Here is a 27,935-nt window from a genome sequence, read left to right as displayed (position 1 = left end):
TTAAGACAGACATGCTGATTTATTGTTTGGATTTGTTATGTCCCTAGTGAATTTTTTATGGTTGTTCCATCAACTGTAAAGAGACACATTAAAGTTTCCGAGTTTAATTGTAGATTTGTCTATTTCTCTTCTTAATTCTATTCATTTTGCTTTATGTATTTTGAGCCTATAAGTTGTGATATCTTTATTGTAGAAATCCTTTTATTATAAAAACAATCCTCTATCTTTGATATGCTTGTGGCTTCAATTTATTTTGCTATAATTTGCACAATTGTAGTGTTTATATGATCTCTTCTACTCTGTTTTGGTTAATTTTTACATATTATACCATTTTATTTTCTTATACTTTTAACTTATCTATGTCCTTATTTTTAAAGTGTATCTCTAGGAAGCGGAGTACAGCTAGGGTTTATTTTTATTATGCAGTTCTATCATTTTAGTTTGAGTTTACTATATTTAGTCTTTTATATTTAATTAAATTTTTGGTATAAAATATTATCTGTTTTATTTTTCACTTTATTTCTTGTTTCTTTACCCTTTTTTGCCTTTTTATATAAGTAAATCCAATATTTGTATTCCATTTTCTTTACAATTGTGGGTTATATATTATTTTCCTATTCTTTTGAAATTACTGTATGTGTTATGCATGTCTTCTTTTACTGGTCTCCTGATATTGCTAGACTTTTGAACACTTAAACTCCATTCATTCCCCCCACTATATTCAGTTCTCTGTGTTTTAAAATTGTAGAACATTAAAATCAGTGTTTTGTATACTTGATATTTATTTATAGTTTATATGTTTATTCTTTATTTTCTTTGCATTTTCATGTTTCATTATGAGATTTTTTTCCTTCTTTTTGAAGAAAATTCTTTAACATTTCTTTATACCGATAATTTTTGCTGATTAGCTTTTTAATGTTTTAAAGTATCGTTGGATTATAACATTATGTTTCATGCATACATTATATAGTATTTCAACCTCTGTGTACACTATATTATGCTCATTACTATAAGTTTAGTTTCATCTGTCACCATGCATTTAAACCCCTATTTTGCCCTCCCCATTGCCACTTCCACTTTGGTAACCCACTACTCTGTTGTCTGTATCTTTTGGTTTTTATCTGGTTTTGTTTGTTCATTTATTTGGTTTTTGTTTGCTTATATACACATGTGAGTAAAATCATATGGTATTTATCTTTCTTCATCTATTATACTTATTTCACTTAGCCTAATTCCTTCAAGGTCCAAGCATATTGTCACAAATAACAAGATTGCATCTCTTTTTTTTTTAATAATTGAGTAGTATTGTGTATATGTAAGACATCTTCTTAATCCATTCATCTATTGATGGGCACTTAGGTTATTTCCATATCCTGATTCTTGATGGAAAACAGTATGGATATTCCTCAAAAGGTATCAGAATAGCATTACCAGTTCATCTAGCTATTCCATTTCTGCATATTCATCTGAAAGATGAAAGCACTAATTCAGAAAGATAGATGCATTCCTGTATTTATCACAGCATTATCTATACCAATATTTTGATATAATGTACCATTAGAAGGGGTTTCTATCTCTAATTTACAAAAAGATGCATTTGGTTTGTGGTGACCCAGTGAATGTGGATTCAGGTTCCATATCTTTATGTTAAAAATGTCTTTATTTCATCACCATTTATTCTCTAATTTTAATATGGAAGTGACTTCTCTCTCACAGTGTACCCTTTCTTTACTTGGCTGGTGATTTTTATTTGTGATCTTAAGTTGACTTTCCTGTGGGAATTTTCTGTTTGCTGAGATGATATCATAGTGATATTTCATTTGTTTTTACTTAACTGACAAGGAATTCTGTAATCCTTGCATGATCCCCAAATTGTATGATCAATTTGTACATTACATTCATGGCTTAGTATTCTTTTGGCTTTACACTTATGCATGATGATGGCTTGGGTTTTGATTTGTTTATGAAGTCTTTTCTAGCATTCCCAGAATTTATTTTGAGCCAGAGTTCCTTGTTGCTTCCCTACATATGGATTTTTAAAGTTATATTCAAGTCTGTTTCAAAGTCATTAACAGCATCAATTCCAGGCTTTCTTATTTGTATATGGATCTTAGTTCTTTACTCACTAAATACCTGTCATGCAGATATTTTGGAACCACACCCATTATTTAATAAGACTTGTGTCTTATATGATACCCAGGTTCTGACAGCATTAACTCATGATCTTATCACTCAGGCCTTGAATTTTTTAAGCTTTGTTCCTGTACTTGGAATTATTTTTACATCAACCTTAGCTATATATTAAAAAATTTGTATATTGTATATTATTTGACATTTCTATGTGGTTTTCACAAAAGAGTCTCATTCTCCCATGATATAGGAACATACAAACAACATTTTAATGTCTAAACAATATTTTGCCTTATTTGACCACAGAGCCTGTTATGCTTTTTTATTAAACTAATACTGTTTTGATTATTCTTAGGAGTCACTTTTTTCATAGTATTTGTAGAAACTACACTGTTAAGAATGTTACAGATGACTTAAACATTTAAGCGGATCTGGAAGCCTACTCTTAAATACCTTTATAATTATAGTGATATTAAACTCTTAACTTACATACTTATAATTTTATATTCCTAGATCATCTTGTCTCTTAATGGAAGAGAGGCAGATAATTTGCAAAGTAGTAAGGCGAGTATTTGTTTTAAAATATGTTCAAAGCCCAATTTGAATATTATCGTGTAAGTGGATTTTACATTTTCTGGGCACCATGATTAAGTTATTATAAATTTTTTTCTAATTGGTGGATGAAATACATTTGTTTCTTCTAAATTATATTTTTTTATTCAAAGCCCTCAATCGACTCACATTTTATATTAGTCTTTCTATGCTTTTCCTTTAAAGTGCCCCTTTACTGAGAATGTGCCAGATACCGTGCTGATGCAGAGATGTACTACATGGCTTGCATATTTAAAGAACAGAAGCTTCCCCTCTATCACTAACATCAATTCCCATAAGAATTTGGTTACCCTTTTCCATAGTCAGTCCTTTGTTCAGAAATTCCACACCCAATTTTTACTTCTTTCCCTGACTCACCTCTTCCCACTCAGTGATACCACCAACCAGTTTCCCTCTCTAAAATTGTTTCCTGCTTTGATTTCCCCCTATTCAGTGTCTTAAAAAAATTATCCCATAATATCCTATGTATGTCTTTATGTCTCAGTGATAACATTTTTAAACGGGTGTTTGTGTAGCTTATACTCCTGAAGGCAGAGCTCAGTATGTACCTTTGGCCCTTGTCACATACATTACATTAGGATTCAAGAAATAGTAGGACACATAGATAAATAACTTACCTCATAGGGTGCAATCGTAAGATAAATAACTTGCTAGGATTGTGCCAGGAAAGCTAGGATTCTGAACTGAGGTGGTTTACCCACTGGCTAAAAGTAACAGTTCTGCAGCTGGAAGACTTACTTTTGGTAGGATACACCCATTTGATCACATACAAACTCAGGGCACTCAAAACCCAGACGGATGGGATGAGGAGGGAGGTGGGAGGGGTGTTCGGGATAGGGGGACACATGTACACCCTTGGCTGATTCATGTCAATATATGGCAAAAACCACCACAATATTGTAACATTATTAGTCTTCAGTTAAAATAAATTAATTAAAAAAACACTCTGATTTTCTAATTAGTCTGTTATTATAGCATGCATCCTGTAGAGTTTTAAAGGTTTCTGATTATCTTGAAGAGGTATATCATATCATGTCCAGTGTTTTGTTTTCAGATGTGAAATTCTCTTGACTCCTGGTATATGATTTGATTAATTTTTAGTTGAGAAATTAGAAATTGTTTTGGTTTCCTTTGTCTTTTCATAAGTTTTTTATATTGAAAAAGTGCTTTAAAAAGGACCTGTGTTATATCTATCTTTAAATAACAGCTGTGTTAAATCCTTTCCCCTCCTAACCTCTACCCCTTATTATAATAGGAAACATGTGGGTTCTTGAAAGGACCTGAAAAGCAAGGGCTTTTAAACAGAATAATGCAAGTCATTTAAATTAGTCATGGTTACAATTATTCTCCATAACTTTCAAGTCAAAGAAAATCTCCTTTGTGTGCCAAATGTAAGAACAATGAAATTCAAATTTATTAGAAACTTAGTTGAAGATTTTGACTTTACACTTAAGTAAAAGAACAATAGGAGAGGATCTTTTTTGGTTGTTAAATTACATTCTGATGTAGAAGACATTGTATTGATTACTGCTCAGATTTCATAGACATGAGTATAATTTTCTGTCTTTAATTTTCTCACTGTAAAGCTATTTTAAACACATGAACTTGGAAAATGGGAAAAAAGGAAGAAAAATTACCTATAATCACTTCACATAATATAATTGATATTAACAATTTAGCATATTTATGTGGTCTTTTTGTTCTATGAAAATGTGATTTGAATTTTTTGACACTTGGTTGTAATCATTCCTCTATCAATATTTGAATTTTATTTCATAAAATATTTTATAGTATAAAATGTCTTGTGTATTGTAAAGATCATTTTTATCACCATATATTTTAATATGACCATACAATAGTTACTGATTTCCCATACCTAGTGGGAGAAGGCAATGGCACCCCACTCCAGTACTCTTGCCTGGAAAATCCCATGGACGGAGGAGCCTGGTAGGCTGCAGTCCATGGGGTTGCTAGAAGTCTGACACGACTGAGCAACTTCACTTTCACTTTTCACTGTCATGCATTGGAGAAGGAAATGGCAACCCACTCCAGTGTTCTTGCCTGGAGAATGCCAGGGACGGGGGAGCCTGGTGGGCTGCCATCTATGGGGTCACACAGAGTCGGACACGATTGAAGCGACACAGCAGCAGCAGCAGCGGTGAAGAATTTAGTGTCCCCAGAGAGGTCACTGTTTATTCTTTCTCATCCTTGTACCACAGGGCGGGTGCTGGGAAGATAGCAAAGTTTTACACTGTTGCATTCCCCCTGCTTCCCACTGCTGCTTCTAAGTCAGAATCTCTCCTATCCTCATGTAAAAACTCACCATTTGAAGCTGAAACTCTGATCTTTGCCATCCTATCCTTCACTGTCACTGTGACTCCTCTCTCTCCTTGATCCCTGCCCACATTTCCTGTGGATATTGGCTGTGTTTCCCACCTTCCTGAGTTAATTGTGATCAGGTGCAATTTCATGTTCATGGTATCAGTTCCCTGAGCACTACTTAATGATTCTTTGACCTCAACCTCTACCTCTGCCCTTTTCTACCCTCATGGCAATACCTAAGTCGTGTCTTGGAATTTCAGCTCTGAAATCTAAAAATCCCTAAATCCCTCTCGTGTCACAGTCTCCAATACTTCTTTGGAAAGTGTCTCTTCTTCTACTTCATTGATGACTCCATTCTCCTGACCACTGTATTCATTTTTAATGATCAGGCTCCAACCCTTCCTCTTTAATTATCAAGCATAGAGCCCTTGCAAGTTCTATCTTTTCTCTGACTCTTAAGTTTTACTGTAATCTCTTACACCCTGGGATTCTTCCTTTATACCTGATCAACAAAACCTCAGCCCAGATTTCATCCACATGTTAGCCTTCTCTGTGTCAGCCATTAGGTTGTATACCATTCAACTGGGCATGTTAGTACCACCCAGGCTCTTGCTCTCCATCCACTGCAGAACCATATACTTTCTGATCCATTTACATTAAGTATTTCCTGACTTCTTCATCAGCTGTCTTTCCTGTTTCTCTCAGTTGCTATTCCAAGCTTCTATTTCTTTTCCAAAAAGTATTTCCAACTCCCATTCACCTTTGACCCATGCCTCAGATAACATTGCCTCTTTTTTTCACTTAAACATACAAAAATGTTAGAAATTAAGCTCCTTTACTTAATAAGCTATATCTATCAAAATTCTATAGGAATCATCTTCCATTATAAAACTGTAAACATTCCTCCTAAAGTCAGCAGGGAAAGTGAAGAGCTCAATACCACAGATATTTCAATAGTACATTGAAAATCCTGGCCAATATAGTAATATTACAGAAAAATATGGGAAAGCATATAAGAAAAAGAATAATGAAGAAAATACAGGAATTTAAAAACAAGCGACAATACCATCTTTATTTGGGAACAATATATTTGAATGGGTATGGGTGAAGAAATATAATACTTATTAAAGTGATTAAATTTGTTATGTACTGGTCCACATAGCAAAGGAATATATGACATGACAACACATGTTGGCTGAATTTTAATCTACATATGGTGATGAAATTATTTCAGTTGTGAAAAACATGAAGAAGTATATGGGCATCCTAAAGGAAATTTTGTACCAAACAGTGGTCATCGGCATGCTAATTATAGTTGAGCTTGATTTAGAATTTTTGCAGAACATTTAATCTCAAATTATGTGTTTTTAAAAGTCTTAAAATGCTCAAGAGAATTTTGATATCCTTTTAAGAGGGGGTACTTCACTTTCATCCTGCATCTCTCTCTCCATTCTTTCCACCTCTCTTCTTCCCTTCAGTTAGGACATAAGTTCAGTTACTCCTAAATCTTGATTTTCCATCTCTTGTTGTTTTAATAAGACCATGCCTTATCACACTCAGGGCTTCCCTGGTGGCTCAGACAGTAAAGAATCTGCCTGCAATGCAGGAGACCCAGGTTCGATCTCTGGGTCAGGAAGATCCATTGGAGAAGGCAATGGCCACCCACCCTAGTATTCTTGCCTAGAGAATCCCATGGACAGAGGAGCCATGACTGAGTAACTAACTTTCACTTTAGCACTGATAATATTCACACTATGTTTAAGAATTTTTAAAAGTTTTTATATCACTTATTGTTGAATGGAACTAAAGAACGTGTTTCTCGCCTCTTCCTTCTCTTCTTCCTTCTGCTCATTATTGCCTTCATCTTTCCTTCTACTTTATCTAGATTTAATCATAGCGTAATTTCAATTGCCTTAATAAGCCAAATAAAGTAGGACTTACCATCTATTGATCCATTCATATGTCTATCCACCCATCTATTAATAGAGAAGCTATTCATCTCTTTGTGGATTTGGAATGTCTGTAAGATCTATTTTAATTTCTAAATACAATGAGAAAATAACATCTTTATACTTAATCTCTTGACCATTTCTTTCTCCAGTTCTGTTTTTTAAATAACACGTATATACTACATTTTGCCTAACAAATATATCTTCATTTTTCTGATAAACCAGTGGATACCAGGCCTTGACATTAGTATGAAGGTTTGAAAGAGTAGTTAAGGATATACTTCGAACTAATCTCCATTTTCAACCCTCCAGCAATGCCTTTCCTCAAACCTGTGTGTTTCAGTCTTGAGCCTCTCTAGGGTTCTACTGTGCTCATAAACTCCTTCTTTCCTATTATTTGAGCTGTGGCTCCACTAAATCAGTCCATCTTTCTTCACGAATCTTCTCTCCCCAAAACATGGTCAAGATGATTTGTCGTTTTATTTAAATTTAATTATTCCTTACCATTATTCTTCAGGTTTCTGAAGAGAGAAAAAAGTCACAGCATTCAGCTAACCATCTTTCATTAGCGTGCTCTAAATTGTAATCAAAAGCAAAATAAAATTAGCTGGTGGATGGATTCATCCTTGGTAGTCATGTGATCTTTGGCAAATCATTTTACCTGTCCATTAACTTTTTTCACAAAATGAGTTTACATGTATTTTAAAAGGAGATGAAATTTAGAAAACATACAAATAATTCAAAATATATATATTTCTTATAACAGATATCTTGTTACTTGAGAATACATAAAATATACTCTTGGATGATTATAGTACCTTGTATTAAATAATATTTATTGAAGTATATGTCTTAATTAGTAAAATAGTATATAAATCTTTGACTAATGAATATAAGTGATTTCATATACTATCATCTTTACTAATAATTTAAACCAAAAGGTCAAATGTTTTGCTGAAATTTTTGTCTTAATATTTTAGTATCATGTACTCTGGATCAGATCATCTTTATTAGCTAAGAAATTTTCAAAGGAAACACTTTTAGTTTTCCAATTACCATGGATAGTTTTTAAGTTACATTAGTTAAAATGATATTTCACAAAATAAAATTTCAAAATTTTACTAACTCAGAATATAAATGTGAGTTCAAGAATCTTCTAAATGTAATTTATTTTAGGGTATTTCTTTGAAATGAGATTTCAAGATTTGAGAAATGGCTTAAATAATCATTGCTTTTTTATTTACATTTTCTAAGTTGTGACTATCTTACATGATAATAAAAAGTGATATTTATAAAATGTATTTTTATGGTATTCCTTGGAGAATTATATAATTGATAAAATGATTCCATCTAAAATATGAAATTTAAAAGACTATTAACAGTTTATTGAGTGACATATATATATTTCTCCTGAAATTATTTATAGGGGCTGGATATCACAGTTTAATAGATATATTTGAGGGGGAAAACTGTCATTTTTCTTTTCTTCTATTAATACCAAACATAAATATTTGGACTTTAATTCTGACATTTGATAATTAATGTTTGTGTTTTCTAGGTATCGCTTACTTGAGTGGAATGTGTAGTGAAAAGAGAAAATGTATTATTGCTGAAGACAATGGCTTAAACCTTGCATTTACAATTGCTCATGAAATGGGCCACAAGTAAGTAAAAATCCTGGCTGTGCTAATATAACTTTGTAATTTGAGGTATTGAATTGCCTGCATATCTTTCCATTTTTTTGTTTTGAGCCTAAGATTTTTAAAATTAGGGAAATGAAGGAGGGAAGATCATTTACATTTGAAGAGTATTTTCTGATTATTTTAACCATTCCTGATATTTTGAATAAAATCTTATTACATTATGAAAATCCTCATTAGAACAGTCATTACATGGCACATGATTCATTTCAATACACATTTTCAAATGATATAAACCTTGCAATAATCATGACACTAAAAAGATATGCATTATTCAAGCATCCAAGGAAAACACCACATACAAGTAAAATGCTTTCAACTTTTGACAGTTCCTGTTTGTTATTACCCAGTAGAGAGCAAAAGGAGTTATCTGCACAGTTTAGAAGTAATGCCTTTGAAAGAGAATTAAACTGGACACACAGTTCACGTGTAATGAACATTAAGTACGTCTCAGACATAATTCTACGCACTGTACATAGATTAGCTCACTTAAAACTCATACAAAGCAAGGATTTCATTTTACAAATAATAAAAATAGCAATAATAAGTGGTGGTAGCAACACTTACTGTAGTCTTGCTATATGCCAGACACATTTCTACATGCTTTATATATCCCCACAACTTTCCTGTCAAATAGACTGTTAGAGTACCCATCTTATAGAGAAGAAACCTGAAGTAGAGAGGGGTTATCTACCCTCCTAGAATGATGAAAATACTATCTTAGAGGAAAAATTTGAACTCATGTCATCTAACTCAGGTCATACTGTTCTGAATTTTTACACTAAGTTGTCTACTGTCTGTAGATCTTGAATTCCTCATCAATAAAATGGGGATAATACCTGTATTATGAAGTTTGTTTGAGATTCAAATGAGGTAAGAAATAGACTGTATTTATGGAAATTGGGCTTCCCTGGTGGCTCAGATGGTAAAGCATCTGGATTGGGAAGATCCCCTGGAGAAGTGAATGGCAATCCACTCTGGTATTCTTGCCTAGAGAATTCCATGGACTTGGCAGAGCCTGGCAGGCTAGAATCTATGGGGTCACAAAGAATCGAACACAATTGAACAACTAACAAACTAACACTTTCAGACTTTCACTACTTTACAGTAAATACACTATAGTAGAATGGTGTGGGTTAGGGAATCAGACCTAATTTTGACTGTAGGCTTCTCTACGTGCTAGCAGTATCAGCAGCACAAATGAAAAGTATTTTAATTGAACTCAGATTTACTGAAGCCCTATTCAGGGAGGTGATCTTTATGGAGGCCCCTTTGGTCAAAGGCATATTTGGTTTGGCTGCAGTATTTCAAAAATTGTATCAGTTCCCAACATTAAAAAATATAAATTTGACATAAAAATTCAAATTTCCAGACCTGGCAGCGTTAGACGCACAGTCCCATATGGCAGCCATCCCTTGGAGCTGAGCAGCGTCTGTACCCTTTAGGCTGGGCCCATCCTCCCCAGCTCATCACACGCAGCAGCACTTTGCTACCATTCATCCAGCTGACTTTGTTTTCATCATATAGCTGGACTCTGTAGACAGTTGAGTAAACTTGAGTTGGCAGTGGAATTTGATTGGTAAAGGAAAACTTTGATGAAAACTTATATAAGACTTAATGGTTTTTATTTTAAAAAACCCTTTTTTAGTCAAGTAAACTGGAATATATAAAAATGATCCGGTCATAATTATGTAGTCCTATAAATGATCAAATATTGAATGTACCCATAACCTAGGGCAGGAAATAGGGCATTATCAGCAGTGATTGTGATGTCATTGTTTTTAAATGTGTAGAAACACTTTCATTTTCTCTTATGCAGGCTTTCCGTTGTCATTTGAGTGCTCTAGGATATGTGAGGGGTTTGTTACTTGAAAAAGAAGAAAAGATAAATATACTTTGAAATCATCATCCTTTAGGGAAAGTATACAATACAAACGGAGAAGGCGATGGCACCCCACTCCAGTACTCTTGCCTGGAAAATCCCATGGATGGAGGAGCCTGGTGGGCTGCAGTCCATTGGGTCGCTGAGAGTCGGACACGACTGAGCGACTTCACTTTCACTTTTCACTTTCATGCATTGGAGAAGGAAATGGCAACCCACTCCAGTGTTCCTGCCTGGAGAATCCCAGGGACGGGGGAGCCTGGTGGGCTGCCGTCTATGGGGTCACGCAGAGTCGGACACGACTGAAGCTACTCAGCATCAGCAGCAGCAGCAGCATACAATACAATGACCTCATTCAGTATTTGATACCAGGAATGATAGGATTTAGATTCTTAATTCCAGTACTGATTTTATGCTTTAAAGATGTTTCAGTTTAATCATAATAGGAAAAAACCACATGTATCATTTGAATGAAGAATGCTGAGAAATAGTATTTAGAGGCAAGAAAAAGTTATTATTAAAAACATTTTAAGTTAGGGCAAATTAATCATAAATATAATTCCTATAAATTAAATTCAAGTTTCTGAATACTTAAAATTTTCACTTCAACAATGCATTAACAATTTGGTAGCTGATTACCTTTTAATGAAACAGACATTAATGATTTTGTCAAGTACCATGAATACTAGAGGGTTCACTTTAAAAAGAAATTTTACATTATAAAAGTATACTTCTCTTTGATGTGTGCTATATTCTAAAATGTAGGAGAAACAGTAATTAAATGAACAAACCACAGTATAAGTTGCTTTATTAACATGTAAAAGGTTGGTCAAGAGCTTAAAAAACTATATGATATGATTTAAGGAAATGCCACTTCAGCTTTATGTAGTAGAAACATTGGTTTATGAGCAGAAACTCAGGTTGGAATGGCTAAAATGGTAGTAAAATATTATTTTATTTGACTTTTATAGAGCTGCACCCAAAATCAATAGAGATGTGCCAAAGGTATGTGTAATGCTTGATGGATTAATCCCAGGACATGTGATATATGTTGAACTACTTAGTTACTAAAAATTCTCCTTACCAGGAAGCAGTGTTTGTCTCAAAAGTATAGGCCAAAAAATTTCTTGATGCTTGAGAGGGAGACAATAGCAGTGAGAATAATGGTGTCTTTATAAAGATCAAAAGAACAAACAGCAGGAAGTTCATCTATATAAATTACATCATCATCCACTGTAAAATATAAAACACAATGAAACAAACATGTAGGAAAAAGAAATAAAAAACAATGTTCATGTACACATAGCCTCTCAATAGGGGAAGTTTTCATAGATGTTAGATAATTATATGGATCTTACATGTGCACGTGTACACACACACACAAATACACACACAAGCACACCAACAGAATTCTTTTACTTAGCGGTATAATTAAGATTAAGCTGCTTAAGTGAAGCTGTTAATTCTTATTTTTTTTATTTCTTTTTTTTTTCAGTTATAACTTCTTCTCATATACTTCCTATAGGCAGAAATGGATCATTTAATTTTTCAACCCAGAATTTAAGAATGGCAGAATGATTCCATTTTAACTTGTTCATATTCACATATGAAATGTCTCTAAATTGATTTGAAATGGATGTATTTATGTTTGTTGCCTTGAATTTGATTTCTGGAAATTCCCAGAGCAATTCCACATATAGCTGGAAAAGTCAATATGGGTCACCAAGTAATAAAACTGACTCTTGCTGGTAGGGTGAGAATTTTAGTAACTGAAGTGAACAAAAACAAACAACAAAAAAAAGAAAATCCTTCTTTTACGACTGCCAAAGAATCTTAAATAATGTCTGCAAAAATCTATTAAGTTTTTCCTTTGGGAAGTTACCAATTATAATTTTATGTGTAATGTAAGTAATACTTGTCATAATTATAGGTAATGATATACAAAAGTGTAAGTTCAAATCCATAGCAAGAAAGAGGAAATAAGTGATTTATACCAATGTTTTATGATTACTTTTCCAAAATTATTTTTCTTTCTAAATGATAGATCAAGGGAGTGTTTATTTTTCTTATAATCCAAAATTTCAGCAATAGAATATTTGATAATTATTTAATGTTTTTATACTTATGAAATACAGATAGGACTTTCATTAATTTACTCTGATGAAGGCTAACATTTTATTTTTATAAATAAAAATACCTTAGGAAATTGTTCATAATTTTGACAGGGTTTATTGAGTATATACATATACACATGTTCACTATATTTTATGTCTTAAATCATCTCTATGAACATAACTTCTTAAAGCAATAGATTATACTTTGATTTCAAGTTGTAAATTACTATGCATATGTTAACTGGTTATATTACTGTGTGAGGGGAAAGTCCCTGAGAGTCTCTGGTTCAATGATTTGCTAGAAGGACTCATAAAATCCAGCCAAGCTGCTTTACTTATAGTGATAGTTTATTACAGTGAAAGGATGTAGATTAAAATCAGCAATGGAAAAAGGCACATCGGGCAGGGCCCAGGAGATACCTGGCTCGGCACATGCTTCCTCTTGTCCTTTCCCAGTGGAATTGTGTAGAAAATGCTAACTCTCTAATAATGTCTGAGAACACGTACATTGTACTGCCAACTAGAAAAGCTAACCTGAGCTTTGGTATCCAGGGTTTTTGATGGAATTTAGTTATGTAGGCAAGGCTGACCACCCATTCCCTACAGAGGTCAAGCTGTTTTAAGTCCCCCACCACAAATCACACTGTTAGTATTAACTACTGGACATATCTCAGGGCCCCCGTAAACAAAGATACTTTTTTATTAGGTGGGATATTTCAAGGGCTTAGAGTTTGATCCAAAGAGTAAGACAAGTCCTAGACCTTTTTTAGAATGTGCAGGTTGGAACCCAGACTTGTGGTGTTAACTCTAAACTGCAAAATTACACAGTATTTTTAAGTTTAAAAATATCATATTTACATTAGGTTGAGAAAGGCTATCTAATAAAAATTAAGTCTTTTATTATCAGATGTTGTATCCGTTTATCCATATCTAATAAATCTCACAGAAGTCTGGAACTAAGTATTATTGTTATCACTTTTTTGCAGATGAGGAAACTGAAGCTAATAGAAAATAATTTTTCAGAATTTTTTTGATGTTAAGAGCATTCTTTTTTGATCAGTTATAAGACCGGAGAAGGCAATGGCACCCTACTCCAGTACTCTTGCCTGGAAAATCCCACAGACGGAGGAGCCTGGTGGGCTACAGTCCGTGGGGTCGCTAAGAGTCAGACACGACTGAGCAACTTCACTTTTCACTTTTATGCACTGGAGAAGGAAATGGCAACCCACTCCAGTGTTCTTGCCTGGAGAATCCCAGGGATGGGGGAGCCTGGTGGGCTGCCGTCTATGGGGTTGCACAGAGTCGGACACGACTGAAGCGACTTACAGCAGCATTGTTAAGAGCTTCCTAGTTCTCTTAGTTTAATCATGTCTTTTAAAGTTTTTGACCTGCAGACTGTTTTTAAATAATCAAATCTCATATTTTTTTCCTATAGTTTTTAGCAATTGCAAGTGCTTCCTCATTCTGCAATTAGGAAAACATTTTTGCCCAGTTCTTTTCTATTTTCTTCCCTTCACCCTGTATCTCACTCTTCTTTATTGCCATATAATCTTAGAAAGTCATCTAAAGTCTACATTAGTGTATGTAATACAATTTTCTATGTTAAATTTTATTTTCTCATTAACTGCTCAGTGTGCTGTGCTGTACTGTGCTTAGTCTCTCGGTCATGTCTGACTCTCTGCAACCCCATGGACTGCAGCCCACCAGGCTCCTCTGTCCATGAGGATTCTCCAGGCAGGAATACTGGAGTGGATTGCCATGCCCTCCTCCAGGGGATCTCCCCAACCCAGCGATTGAAACCAGGTCTCCCGTGTTTCGAGCAGATACTTTTCCCACCAGTATCTGCTGGAGTCCGTAGTCTGTTCCTTTTCCAGGGAGGGGATCGTCCCAAACTTCTCAGTAACTGATCTTATATTGAAAGTGTGGCCTCTGATGAGCTAAGAAGCTATGCCAGAATACAGCACATTTCTGGCTTTGTTGAAAAAGCCTTGACTTTTTTTTTTTAAAAAAGTCAGTTGAACTAAATTGTGTGCTACAGTGATGTAGCTGATTTACATTGTAGTGCACTTTCTGGCAGCCAGTGCCCAGACCACACTTTGAGTAGCCTTGTAACATAACAGCTATATACTCTGCCAGTCTTGCATAGGAGTCACATATGGTTGCCAGAGGGAGGAATGTTTTTATTTTTAGCCTGAAAGGTGGTTTTTCTTTGAATTGTTTCTCTCTCTCCTCATGTATTTTGGTTTCACTTGTGGCTAGTTGGTAAAGAATCTGCTTGCAATGCAGGAGATCTGGGCTCGATCCCTGGGTTGGGAAGATCCCCTGGAGAAGGGAACAGCTACCCACTCCAGTATTCTGGCCTGGAGAATTCCATAAACTGTATAGTCCATGGGGTCACAAAGAGTTGGACATGACTGAGTGACTTTCACTTTCATATATTTCATATGGTCCTTTTATAGACATAAATACTGTGATGCAGTCCATTGCAAATAACAAAAGTTGGTTTTTTGTGCAAATATTTAGTAGTGTTTTAGATTTGTTTGTTATGTAAATTACGTATAATTTACATAATATGGTTGGACTTCCCTGGTGGCTCAGACGGTAAAGCATCTGCTTACAATGCAGGGGACCTGGGTTTAATCCCTGGGTCAGGAAGATCCCCTGGAGAAGGAAATGGCACCCCACTCCAGTACTCTTGCCTGGAAAATCCCATGGACAGAGGAGCCTGGTAGGCTACAGTCCATGGGGTTGCAAAGAGTCGGACATGACTGAGCGACTTCACTTTCACTTTTCATGGTGGTGGTGGTGGTGGTGGTTTATGTAATGATATATCATTTACATAAAAAAATCTAAAACACCACTAAATTATGAAAATTATATAATTTATATATAATCATTCACTATTCATAGTATGATTATCTATAAATTATATAATTTTCATAATTTAGTGGTATTTTAGATTTTTTGTTATGTAGATGATGTATCAAAAATATGAATATATACCATATATGTACTGTGTATACGTATCACGTACTGTTTTATTTAGGGCCACAAATAATTTAGCTCTCTCTGTGAATTCCAACTAAAAGTAAAATAACCCCTTTTATATCAGGTAAGCCTTTACTGAAACTTAGCCCCAGGTCTTATATTTTATTATAAAATATATAACTATCAGGGAAATAATAATATGAACTATAATTAATAGTAATATAACCCTGTGGGTATTTTTCTGACCTTGCTGTATCTGGAGATTTATTGACCAGGAAAACTTTACACTGACTTAGCTCATTGAGACCAAAGACTTCTGCCCTCCACTCCAAAAGAAGGAAGGCAGTAATATTAGCTTTATTTTAGGGATGGTGACTGCCAAAACTCATACAGCTAATAAGTGCCTGAGTGGATGTTCAAGTCTGTCCAAATCCAGAGCCTGTGTTGTTAACTACTATGCTATGCCAGAGATCTAACTTACTCAGCTCATTTCTGGACTGCCTCTTTATTATCTAGCTCCAACCTTGTATCTTCAGCCATACCTCACCCTATGCTCCCTCTCATTCTCAGCACTGCAGCCACAATAGAGTTTTTCCAGTGTTTCTAATGGATCATGGTTCTTTGCACTGCACGACATTGGTACATGCCACACCCTCTGCCTTACAAGGATGGGAACAGCTTTGAGAAATTATCTCCTACTGATCATAATTCATACATCTTATCAGTAAGCCATTTTCCTGTAGGATGTGTTCTGTAAGTCATGTCTTTATAAATGTACATTCATTCATCTTTTTATCAGTTTATTTTATTTTATTTTATTTTTAAACTTTACAATATTGTATTAGTTTTGCCAAATATCGAAATGAATCCACCACAGCTCCAGAGGGTAATGAACCATGCCCATTTTTTATTATCATGAGATTCCTAATCCATTTGATAGTTGTCAATGCATATTAGGCAATCAGTGTCTGCTTGCATTGCGGGAGACCTGGGTTCGATCCCTGGGCCGGCAAGATCCCCTGGAGAAGGAAATGGCAACCCACTCCAGTACTCTTGCCTGGAAAATCCCATGGATGGAGAAGCCTAGTGGGCTACAGTCCATGGGGTCGCAAAGAGTCAGATACGACTGAGCGACTTCACTATAGTAATTATAATAAGTAATAATTGTAATTGTCTTAGTAAAATTTTTGCATAGAATGTTAATAAAAAATTATTATAGAAAAAGTGTTGTATGCACACTCATTCTTTAGAATATTTTCAGCTATTGTATGAAACTTTTAAAAAGTTCTTAGTTAAAGTTTTATTAAAATAATATCATGTAGTTTCACATATACCCAAGGTTACATGGAGTGAGACTTTATTCCAGCATGCACATTGCAGAAATGATTCCCCACACACTAGAAGTGCTCCCTCCTGAAGTCTTCCTATCACAATAAGCAGAAGCTCCATCCTTCCAGACACTCAGCCAGACACCATGAAATTATCCTTGAGCCCTTTCTGTTTCTCGCTCTTCACGCTCTCCTCATCAGCTGTTGACTCTACCTCTATAACATATCCAGAATCTGATTGCTTTTCACTAATCTACTACCACTCTGGGCCAAGTCATTGCCGTCTCTCTTCTGGATTAATCCAGTGGCTTCCTAAATGATCTTTATTTTTCAGCCCTTGCCTCCCATAGCCTATTTTCAATTCAGAACCAGGGAGATTCTTTTGAAACAAAGCAAATTACCTGCCCTCATTGCTCAAAATCTTCCAGTAACTTCCTATTTCACTGGTAAAATCCCTGGTCTTTAAAATAGCCCACAAGGCCCTGGAATAGCCTCCTCCCCTTCAAGCCTTCCATTGTCCTCCTTACTAACAGGGTTTGAGATGCATCAGCCTCTTTTCTATAACTCAAACACATGAAGCACGGATCCTCTGCCCTTTGCTTTTCCTTCTGCCTGCAATATCCTTCTTCAGAACAGTCACATGACTGTCTCCGTATTTTTTTTTTTTTAGTTCTCTGCTCAAGTGTCATAGTGAGGGCTTTCTGAATACATTTCTTAAAGCATAATAATAACCACACCCCCAATTTATATTCCTCTACCTACTTTAATTTGCTTCATAAAATGTTTCCAATTCTAGACATATATTTATTTATCTGTATGTATATGTTAAATTCTTGACTCCTTAGTTCAGTATTATATTTCCAACCTCTAAAACAGTAGTACTTGCTTACTTGGCACATAGTGTGTACTTAAAAATGTATTTACTCAATAAAGATAAATTTATTAAACTTAACAAATTTATTAAATGTATAGAATATATAACCTCCTAAATTGTGTAGAACAGCTGAATATGTGAATGTACTGTTTGTTAGAAATGAATTAAATAATCCACTTGAGGAAATAAATTGTTATATCTAAGTAGTAAGTTGGCATTGATTTTCACATTAAAAATTTACATTGGGATTAAGATTATGATTTGGATTGATAGATGTTGTAAGGACATTGAACTCTCTCTTCCCATTTTAAATACCTGAAAATTCCAAAAATAAATGTTTTAAATAAATAGTTAAGCTAAAGGGCCAGAGAGAAAAATTTTTACATACTAGAGATAGAAGTAATCTACTGATATAAAAGAGATGGAATTTCTCACTCACAGGAGGCTAAGTCTTAATGCTGGTTGGAGGATCTGAGGGTTTAATGTACTCTGGTAAATGGAAGCCAGAGCTTCACAGCCCCTTACATGGCAATGTGTATCTCCAGAGGTGGCAACAGATGTTTTGCTTCAGGATATGGTGTGAAAAAGAATCCATCAGGGAGTCTGGGATGAACCAGATTCTAATGACATAGTTTCAGAGTATAAAGGCAAACATTAACAAAACAGAGATATAATTACAGTCATAGCGGGAGTTTTTAACATAGCTCTCTGTGACTGATAGATCAAGTGAGCAGAAAGATCTATATAGAAAACATTTGAACAACTAAAAATTTGGGGCAGATAGAAAACCTACAGTGAATTATTAAAGAATACCTAATCTTTTAAAACCTATTGGATAGTTATAAAGAATAACCATATATTGTTTTATTCTGTAAGTCTAAACAAATTTCTAAAGATGAATATACAGATGATTTTTTTTGATCATAGTACAATTAAGTTAAACACCTAGTAACAAAAAGAAAACTAAGACTTTTACAAGCATACTTTTGAAAAACGCATATATCCCAGAAGAAATCATTAGGGAAGCCAGAAAATTTTCAGATTTAAACAACAGCAAATATACTATTTAGAAAATACAGCTTGCAGATAAAATAGTACATAGAGGAAAATGAATAGCTTTCAGTTCAGTTCAGTCACTCAGTCGTGTCCGATTCTTTGCAACCCCATGAATCACAGCACACCAGGCCTCCCTGTCCATCACCAACTCCTGGAGTTCACTCAAACTCATGTCCATCGAGTCAGTGATGCCATCCAGCCATCTCCTCCTCTGTCGTCCCCTTCTCCTCCTGCCCCTCATCCCTCCCAGCATCAGTCTTTTCCAATGAGTCAACTTTTCACATGAGGTGGCCAAAGTATTGGAGTTTCAGCTTTAGCATCAGTCCTTCCAAAGAACACCCAGGGCTGATCTCCTTTAGAATGGACTGGTTGGATCTCCAGAGGGGAGTCAAAAGCATAATCTAACAAAAGATGGAAAAGCAAATACTTCTATTAAAATTAATTAAACCTGTATCAGTGGACGTATAGCAATTGTTTGTGGATAAATGAAATATCTTACAGATGTCAGTTCTGCTATAAATACTTCAGGGGTTCATGGAAATTCCAGTGAATATACTTATTTCTAACATTTATATATAAGTACAAATAGCCAAAAATAGCCAAAACATTTTTGGAAAAGCCATGAAGCTGGAGGCAAAATTAAAAGAGTAGGAAGGGTAGAATAATATGGAAATCTTTCTCTAACAGAAATGAAGACCTGTTATAAAGACTAAAGTAACCGAGACCTTAACATTTACACATATAGACAGTCAGTCCAATAAAATGCAGAATCATAAAGAGGCCCAAGTTTTCTTGAAAACCTGACTGACCATATGTCATTGCAGATCAATAGAGAAATTGACTATTAATAAAAATGAGATAGTATGATTGGTTTCCCACATGTGTAAAAATAAAATTGAACACTTTCTTAAGATCATTTCTAGAAATCAATTGTGGGTAAATAAAGACTGTTATAGTACAGATGAGACTTCTAACAGAAAATATATGAGACTATCTCTAGGACTTCAAGATTGAAATGATTTCTACAACAGCACACATTTTATGTGCCTTCTTCTTGAAGGCAGAAGCATGAGACCTGATAAAGAATTTGGTCATGAATCTTAGAATTTGTCTTGTTCACCCTTAATGCTTGTTGTTGTTGTTGAAAGTATATTTGATTTATAATGTTGTGTTAAGTACAACTGTATAGCAGTCATTTCCTTACACATACATATACATTCTTTTTTTTTAATATGTTCTTTCTGTCATGGTTTATCATAGGATATTGAATATAGTTTTCTGTGCTGTATATAGAAGGACCTTGCTATTTATCTCCTTAATACTTGTTATTTAGATTGCATAACAAATTTAGACACACACATAGTGTAATGTGTATGCACATATATATTGCATGTATTTGTTTTTGTGAAATATTTAATAATTAAAAAATAAATATAATACTAGAAAGGAGGGGCAAAATAAGTATCATTTGTATAAATGGAAAACTTGAGACAGTCTACTAAAAAAACCATTAGAGCAATAAGAAAATTTTAGTGGCTTTTTACAAAACTGTAAAAAATTTTTGCTTTCCAAAACATGAACAAGAGCCTTTTGCAAACTATAATGAAAGGAAAAAAAATACATCTATATTGAAGATAGCAAAAAATAAAATAAAAATTAAGATAAAATATCTAGGAATATATTCACAAAGGGATGTATAAAACTTGTAAAAAGAAGAATGTATAGCCAAACAGAGTCATAAAAGTGGTTTAAGAAATGGAAATACATTTCCTGGTTTGGGATAGGAACATCAATACCATAAAATGACTATTATCTGTATATAAACTAATATAATCATCTGCCCAAAATATCAATTTTTTTTTATTTTGGTGATGTTGTTTGGTTGCTGAGTCATGTCTGACTCTTTGCAACCCTATGGACTGCAGCATGCTAGGCTTTTAGAGTTCATGTGGAAAACTCAACATAAGAAATATCTTGTTTAAAAAAAGTAAAAACTGGGAAAGAGGAGGGTGAACTTTATCAGGTATTAATATATTTCAGAATAAATAAAGCAGTTTATGCTGGTGCTTGAATAAGCAAGCAAGTCAGGGTAAGAGAGAGTAAGGAAATAATCCACTTATAAGTAGGAAAAGATGTGGAAATGTAGTGTATAATAAAAGCACCTATAATCAGTGGACGGAAACAAATTTAGTAACAAAAGTAACAGGGATCTCTACGTTCGACAGTACATCAGAATACACCAAAATGATTCTATTCTTTTTTTTGTTGGCTTGCTTGCTTTCTTTTATTTTTTTTTTTAAGTCTTTTAATAGAGAACGTCAATGATTCTCGGTGTGAAATCCAGAAATGTGTAAGGAAAAGTCACATAAAATTGGGCTTCCCTGGTGGCTCAGACAGTAAAGCATCTGCCTGCAATTCAGGAGACTCAGGTTTGATCCCTGGGTTGGGAAGATCCCTTGGAGAAGGGAATAGCTACCCACTCCAGTATTCTTGCCTGTCCAGTATTCCATGGACAGAGGAGCCTGGCAGGCTACAGTCAGTGGGTTCGCAAAGAGTTGGACATGACAGAGTGATTGACCTACATTTGAACACACATACAGTTAGTGACTTGCAATTAAATAGCAACACAAGCAAGAAATACAACAGGTAGAAGATAAATCACAATCAGTGCAAGTATTTGCATCATGTGTAACAAAGTAATATTTTCTTTAATATTATAAAGAGCTCTTAAAAATAAATTTGCAAAATAACTAAAGACCCATTCGAAAAATGGCAAAGGATATTACCACATACATCAAAGATATGTTTCCGTGGCATATATGAAAATATCCTAGTATTGTTCATAGGATGCCAATCAGACCACAAAGCAATTATCCTTCCAACTATCCGATTACATGAATTTACACAGATAAATCCATGTTTACTCCCAATGTAAAGACCATGTACTTCCCTTGGCAAGAAAACTCCCTGCCACGTCCCTCATTTTTCTCTTACTCTTCTTTCAGATCATTTCTTCAGAGAAGTACTTCATGGGTAGGTTAAATGCCTTCATATCTGCTCTTATAAATGCTATGTAGTTTTTGTCCCTAATCTTTTCACAGTCGTAGGTTTACATTATTCGTATGATTATTTGATGTCTATCTCTAATTAGATTGTCCCTCTTGAGGACATGGGCTGCACCTTGTTTTGTTTTTCTGTTTATGCCTGTTGTCCTTGCTGTTTAACATTGTATCTGTCACATCTTTCAGTTGTGCTCAATAAATAGCTGTTAAATGATGTTTCAATAAGAGCGTAAGTGAATGAAAAGTGTTGGTCTATGAAGAAACAGATACTCTTGTACATTTTTGAGAGGAGTGTAAAGTGGTGTACTGTTTTCGGAGGTCATGTGGCAATATTTATCCAAATTTAAATAGAGGACTGCTTGTGAATACAGCTTATTTTACCAGCTTTGCATTTAGCACATGTTAAATTATAATTTAATTTGTATTGGTTTCTTTGCTTACTAGAATTCTTGAACATCTCATCTTTTTTTTTCAATTGTTAAATTTACCCATTACTTTAAAAATAAGTAGCCCATAAAAGTAATCATAAGGACTTGAAAATGAATACTGGTTTATATTAAACAATAGTATTTATTTTTGACCATTTAGTATCTGATGCCTCAGTGCTTTGTGTTTCTAATTATAAAAATTGCTCTTTTAAGATACATTTATGTTCTTGAAATAATACAATGGACTTTAGGTTGTGGGCAAAATTGTTGTGAAACCAGTATATGATTTAGTTTTGTAATTTAACTTTAGCACATTTATGTTAATTTATACTTTGAGTAGACAGTGTTAAAAAGTTCTAGCAGAGTTCTGTTATTTTTATAAGTTAAAGAAACTACATTAAACATATAAGATTCATTTACTGATTAAGGATCTCATACTGTAATTAGATAGCCTACTTCATAGAGATGATGAGTGGATAAAATTACATAAATTAGGGGAAATTACTTATAAATTATGTCATTATAAACACACAGAACATGTTTTCATGTGACCAAAAATGCCTGTATGATTTTGGATTTTGTTTAGCTTTTTGAACCAAGTGGAAAAAAATCTAATATATATTATTCCTTGGTGGCTCACATGGTAAAGCATCTGCCTGCAATGCGGGAGACCCAGGTTCGATCCCTGGGTTGGGAAGATCCCCTGAAGAAGGAAATGGCAACCCACTCCAGTACTCTTGCCTGGAAAATTCCATGGACAGAGGAGCCTTGTAGGCTACAGTCCATGGGTTGCAAAGAGTCGGACACAACTGAGCGACTTCACTCTCACTCAAACTTTAATAGTTAGCTTAATCTAACTATTGGAGAAGGCAGTGGCACCCCACTCCAGTACTCTTGCCTGGAAAATCCCATGGATGGAGGAGCCTGGAAGGCTGCAGTCCATGGGGTCGCTGAGGGTCAGACACGACTGAGCGACTTCACTTTCACTTTTCACTTTCATGCATTGGAGAAGGAAATGGCAACCCACTCCAGTGTTCTTGCCTAGAGAATCCCAGGGACGGGGGAGCCTGGTGGGCTGCCGTCTATGGGGTTGCACAGAGTCGGACACGACTGAAGTGACTTAGCAATAGCAATAATCTAACTATTAAGCTAGAGACATGGCTTTTCCACTAAGTTGTTAATTCAGGAGTTTCTTTTGGAACTGAAAGGCTAATGAGTCAAAAATTATGCAAAGTTAGCTCCTTGAAGGCAATGAATATTTGGGGCACCTGCTAAAGTTTTCAGGTATTGCCAGAGTACCAACAATGCAGATGCCTTGTAACTAGTAAACCATTGAAATCAATGGCATTTGCATATGTGCTTTGATGTAAAGTGTACCTGGATAGAACCAAGGGTATGGCCAGGTTATAAACTCACTTCTTCAGACACCTGCATTTCTATTATTGGCATATTGTTATGGGTTCTTATACTGAGACATCTAAAACATCTTTAACTCTTTATCATCTTGTCTCCTCCCATTATCAGTTGTTAAAGTCTGTTCCTTGTTTATCTGAAATAGTTATCCTGTCAGTCCATCCCCTCTTCCTTATTCTTCCAGCTTAGACTATCGCAATACACACCTTGCCTTGACACCTTATCTTTCTAATCTATCTCATACTTTCACCAGATTCAACTTACTGAATTGTGGTTCTGATTTTCAGCCCAGAAACCTTTATTGGTCCTTACCACTTAATGAATACATTCCAATTCCACACTCAGATTCATGACTTTTGTAGACTGGTCCCAATCTGTCTTTCTAACTTTATAATCCTCTTCTCTATTTCATGAATTTAAACAATCCATAATTTTCAAGCTTCGTGTCTCTGTTAATGCTTTTTTATTCCAACTCCGAACCCTACTGATTTATACCTTTTTCAATTTTACTTATCCATTAAGTAAAGACAAATGAATCTATTTAATGGTCAAGACAAATGTAATTCCTTTTGTGAAATTAGACCTGAAGGTCTATCTGGAAATATATCTCCTTTTTTAAGTCCCTTACACTGTTCATTGTAAACATCACTTGTTGCTTAATTTCTGATATGCATATACTAATTTATACTGATACACACACACGCACATACTCCTTACTAGACAGGAATCTCTATAAAATAGGGTTACTGTTTAATACACTTTTTCCTCATACACTACCAAGTTGAGTGCACTGTATATTATAGACACTCAAACATTTGTTGTATGAATTAATAAACATTTGCTTTAGGAATACTCATCTGTTGGACAGTTATTTTTAGATTCAGGGTAGAAAACAGTTGAGTTTCAGAGGTAGAGAAAGATAAATTAGTTTGGGTCAAGGAATGCAATTGCCTTGGCTGAGTAAAAGAAAATATGGTTTTATGACTTTACAACTGTAGATATGGCAAAGTATTTTTCCTTTCTGGCATGTGCTAATTTGATTCTTATATAAAATGAACTATGTAGAAATACGATAGTTAAATTATGCATCAGTTATGATGAGTCTTCTCTAAAGTCGGGTTACAGGCCTGCTCAAGCAGTTCATGCATGTCCTAAAGTCACAGACTGAGAAGGGACAATTCCAGCAGTTTTAGCAGTAGTACAATGTAATCTAAAATTCTGCTAATTGAATAAGAAGCCAGCATATGCTCCAGAAGACATCGAAGAGCATAAATTTGGCTAATCTTTCTCAGTTTGCTGGAGGAGTCCTTTAGAAGGAAGTAAAATATTTGTCCTTCATTTTGAATTGATACCAATCAGCATATCTACTATAAGAAAGAGAGGAAATATTCTAAAGGGAGAGTAGACAAACAATTCGAAGTAAGTAAAAAAATGAAGATAAAGACATCATCAAGGACTCTTGGGGTGGGAAACAGATAAAATGAAAAAAACAAATATATTTTTACTTGTCAAATCCATTGCTTGTTAAAATATTCAAATTTAATTATTCTGTAATGTTCTTTGACCCACTAAAATTGGTAATAGTGACGTGTAAACTCACCTTCCCATACTGTATGCTTTAGAATTCCATACAGCAGAAGTCACAGGTAGTACACACACCTTGGTTAAGGTTAGAAACTACTCAGTGAGCAGATAAGCGAGAAAGCAACACAGGACTTGGTCTTGAGTTCTTGTCATACCAGCTACTCTCTGAATGAACTTTGGGCCAGTCAGTCTTATCTGCCTTTACTAATTTTCTTCGCTCCCAAAATGTGGTTAAGTTTTCCTCTCAAGGTTCATTGTTAGGTTGGTGATGCTCTAATCGCATGGCACATTTGTTGATCTGTAACACTAAGTGGATAATAAACAGCAAGTGAATAGTAATAATTATTAGTAGTATTATAATTATTTTTATAAATGCTTCAATGTAAAGAGGAGGTTTTCCACCTGGTGGCCATACATCTCTCTGTTCATTCAAGGAATGCTTTTTTTTTTTTTAATTTTATTTTTAAAAATTTACATAATTGTATTAGTTTTGCCAAACATCAAAATGAATCCGCCACAGGTCATTCAGAATTTTTAATGGATTAGCAGGAAGTGTACTTATTATGGAGATTCTTATAGAGCACTAACACAGGTTTTGTATTTGATACTTTATTTAGACAATGATAGCAGTTAGAGTAATAAGTGGTTTGTCCAAGTTATTAATCATAATGGGAATTAAGCCAGTAGACGAGTGGCAGCACTCCCATATGAGATTCTCTCCAAATGTAGGCTTGGATGTCATAGTGAGTAGGTGGAAAAGGAGAAAAATCACCCAGTTAGTGAACAGCCACACAAGAGTTGGCTTTCTGTTTACATTTCTCTAATGCATTCTTGGCAAATGTATGGTCTAGGGTAAGCCTAGCAACCTTCCTTGGGCAGATCACCCATAGACTTTTCAGGATTATTGTTATTCTAAGTCAGTAAGATGCCACGTTAGTTTCAGCTTTCCATCAAATGTACAGAATATTTAGTTGCTCCTGTAATTCCATATCAGCTGATAAATCTATAGAATTTATTTACTATGGTATTGAAATAAATAATTCAAGGAATTAAAAGGAAAATATGACAGTTCTTGTTTTCTGAACACTTATGTCTAGGTATATATATATAACTTGTATATATTATAAGTTATGTATAAAATTCACCAGAAATAGAAGATGGTTCTGATATCTTATGTGCCATATATTTGAAGGGTACAAAACGTACAAATCATGAGAAATATGTGTTAGAATTTAATGAAGAGTCTTTTATAGGGGAAGAAGTTGGCAAAGAAGCTGTAAAAAGCATTTTGACAAGAAGGGACTAAGCAAATACAGTAGGCTAGAATGAACTGTTACAGTGGAAATCAGAGTGAAACCAGTTTTCAGTTGCTTGAAAACCAGGACAGAAAGTTTGGATTTTGAACTTGTAGCTCATTAATTCTCAGAATTTTAAGTACAAATCATCTAGAAAATGTGTTAATGCCACTTCTTACGTATAAATATTCTCTTTTGATTGGTTGCCGGTGGGGCCCGGGAATCTGCATTTTAACTAGCCCCATGGTTCATTATTATTTACTTTTTTAGTATTGTTGCTTGCCAAGGAGAATGGAAAGATTTTACCTGGGGAACTAGTTTTTGTATTAATGTTTGCATAAGGGGAAAAGTAATTAAATCATGGTTTAATAAGGCAAAGAGTTAAGGGGCAGGAGTTAAAGGGTTATTACAACAATCCAAAAGTGAAGTAACTCAGCTCGTATTGGTTAGTGGAAGTAGTGGTGGAAAAGGAGCAGTGGGTGGGAGAGCTTTATGGAACATAGAAGAACAGGATTCAGACATCTTTAGCTGCCTGAGGGTAAGAGTATTCTAGCCTCAGTAGATGATAAACTCCTTGAGGGTAAAAACTGAATCTTACTCATATTTATGACCCCAGCCCATACAGTGCCCAGTACTTAGTGTGTTCTTAACAAGTATTTGTTGAATTGTTAAATATATCTTTTACGCAACACACAGCAGAGTGTGTTTTATTTTTTAACCTCTGATTTTTTAGCCTGTTACTGACTTACTTTTCATTGCCTTTGACTTGCCAGTAGAAGTACATATTTGTTTTGTGCAAAGTGAAATGATTTAAAATATAAAAAGTAATGAAAATGTCTCATATTTTTTAATGTTGGGCCTTTTTCCATGAGTACACATCAGTGAAGTTACATCAAATCAGATACAGTCACTGAATCATAAGAAATTGTGTCATTTTATGAAAGTGTAATCTACTTTCAGTTAGACATTGTAATAGTTTGTTTCCTTTTTTTTAACCAGTTTTTTTATACATGATATATAGCTTTTAGTGGGAAGATACCATGACAACACGTTTAACGTGTTCAGCCCCCAAAAAGTTTACCCTTTTAAAACATGACTGTTTACAAATCAGATCCTTTCCAAATTATCCAAAAAATGTAAGTGAATTCATAAGCGTTCTCTTCTCTAACTCATTAAACATCAAAAGGGACCATCTTCA

The 27,935-nt window shown here is 34.6% G+C and overlaps 1 protein-coding gene across 1 annotated transcript in view; it reads left to right on the top strand.

The window, feature by feature from the left end:
• Positions 1-27,935, top strand: part of ADAMTS19 (ADAM metallopeptidase with thrombospondin type 1 motif 19) — a 267,906-nt gene that overhangs the window by 123,701 nt on the left and 116,270 nt on the right. Inside the window, exon 8 of the mRNA NM_001206114.1 lies at positions 8,572-8,677. Within this exon, the coding sequence (NP_001193043.1) occupies positions 8,572-8,677 (106 nt within the window). The remainder of the gene's footprint in view (positions 1-8,571; positions 8,678-27,935) is intronic.

Source organism: Bos taurus, chromosome 7 (assembly GCF_002263795.3).
Source record: "Bos taurus isolate L1 Dominette 01449 registration number 42190680 breed Hereford chromosome 7, ARS-UCD2.0, whole genome shotgun sequence".
Classification (NCBI taxonomy): Eukaryota; Metazoa; Chordata; class Mammalia; order Artiodactyla; family Bovidae; genus Bos; species Bos taurus.
Note: the sequence above shows the minus strand (reverse complement) of the source record. Positions and strands in the feature narration are given on the sequence as shown.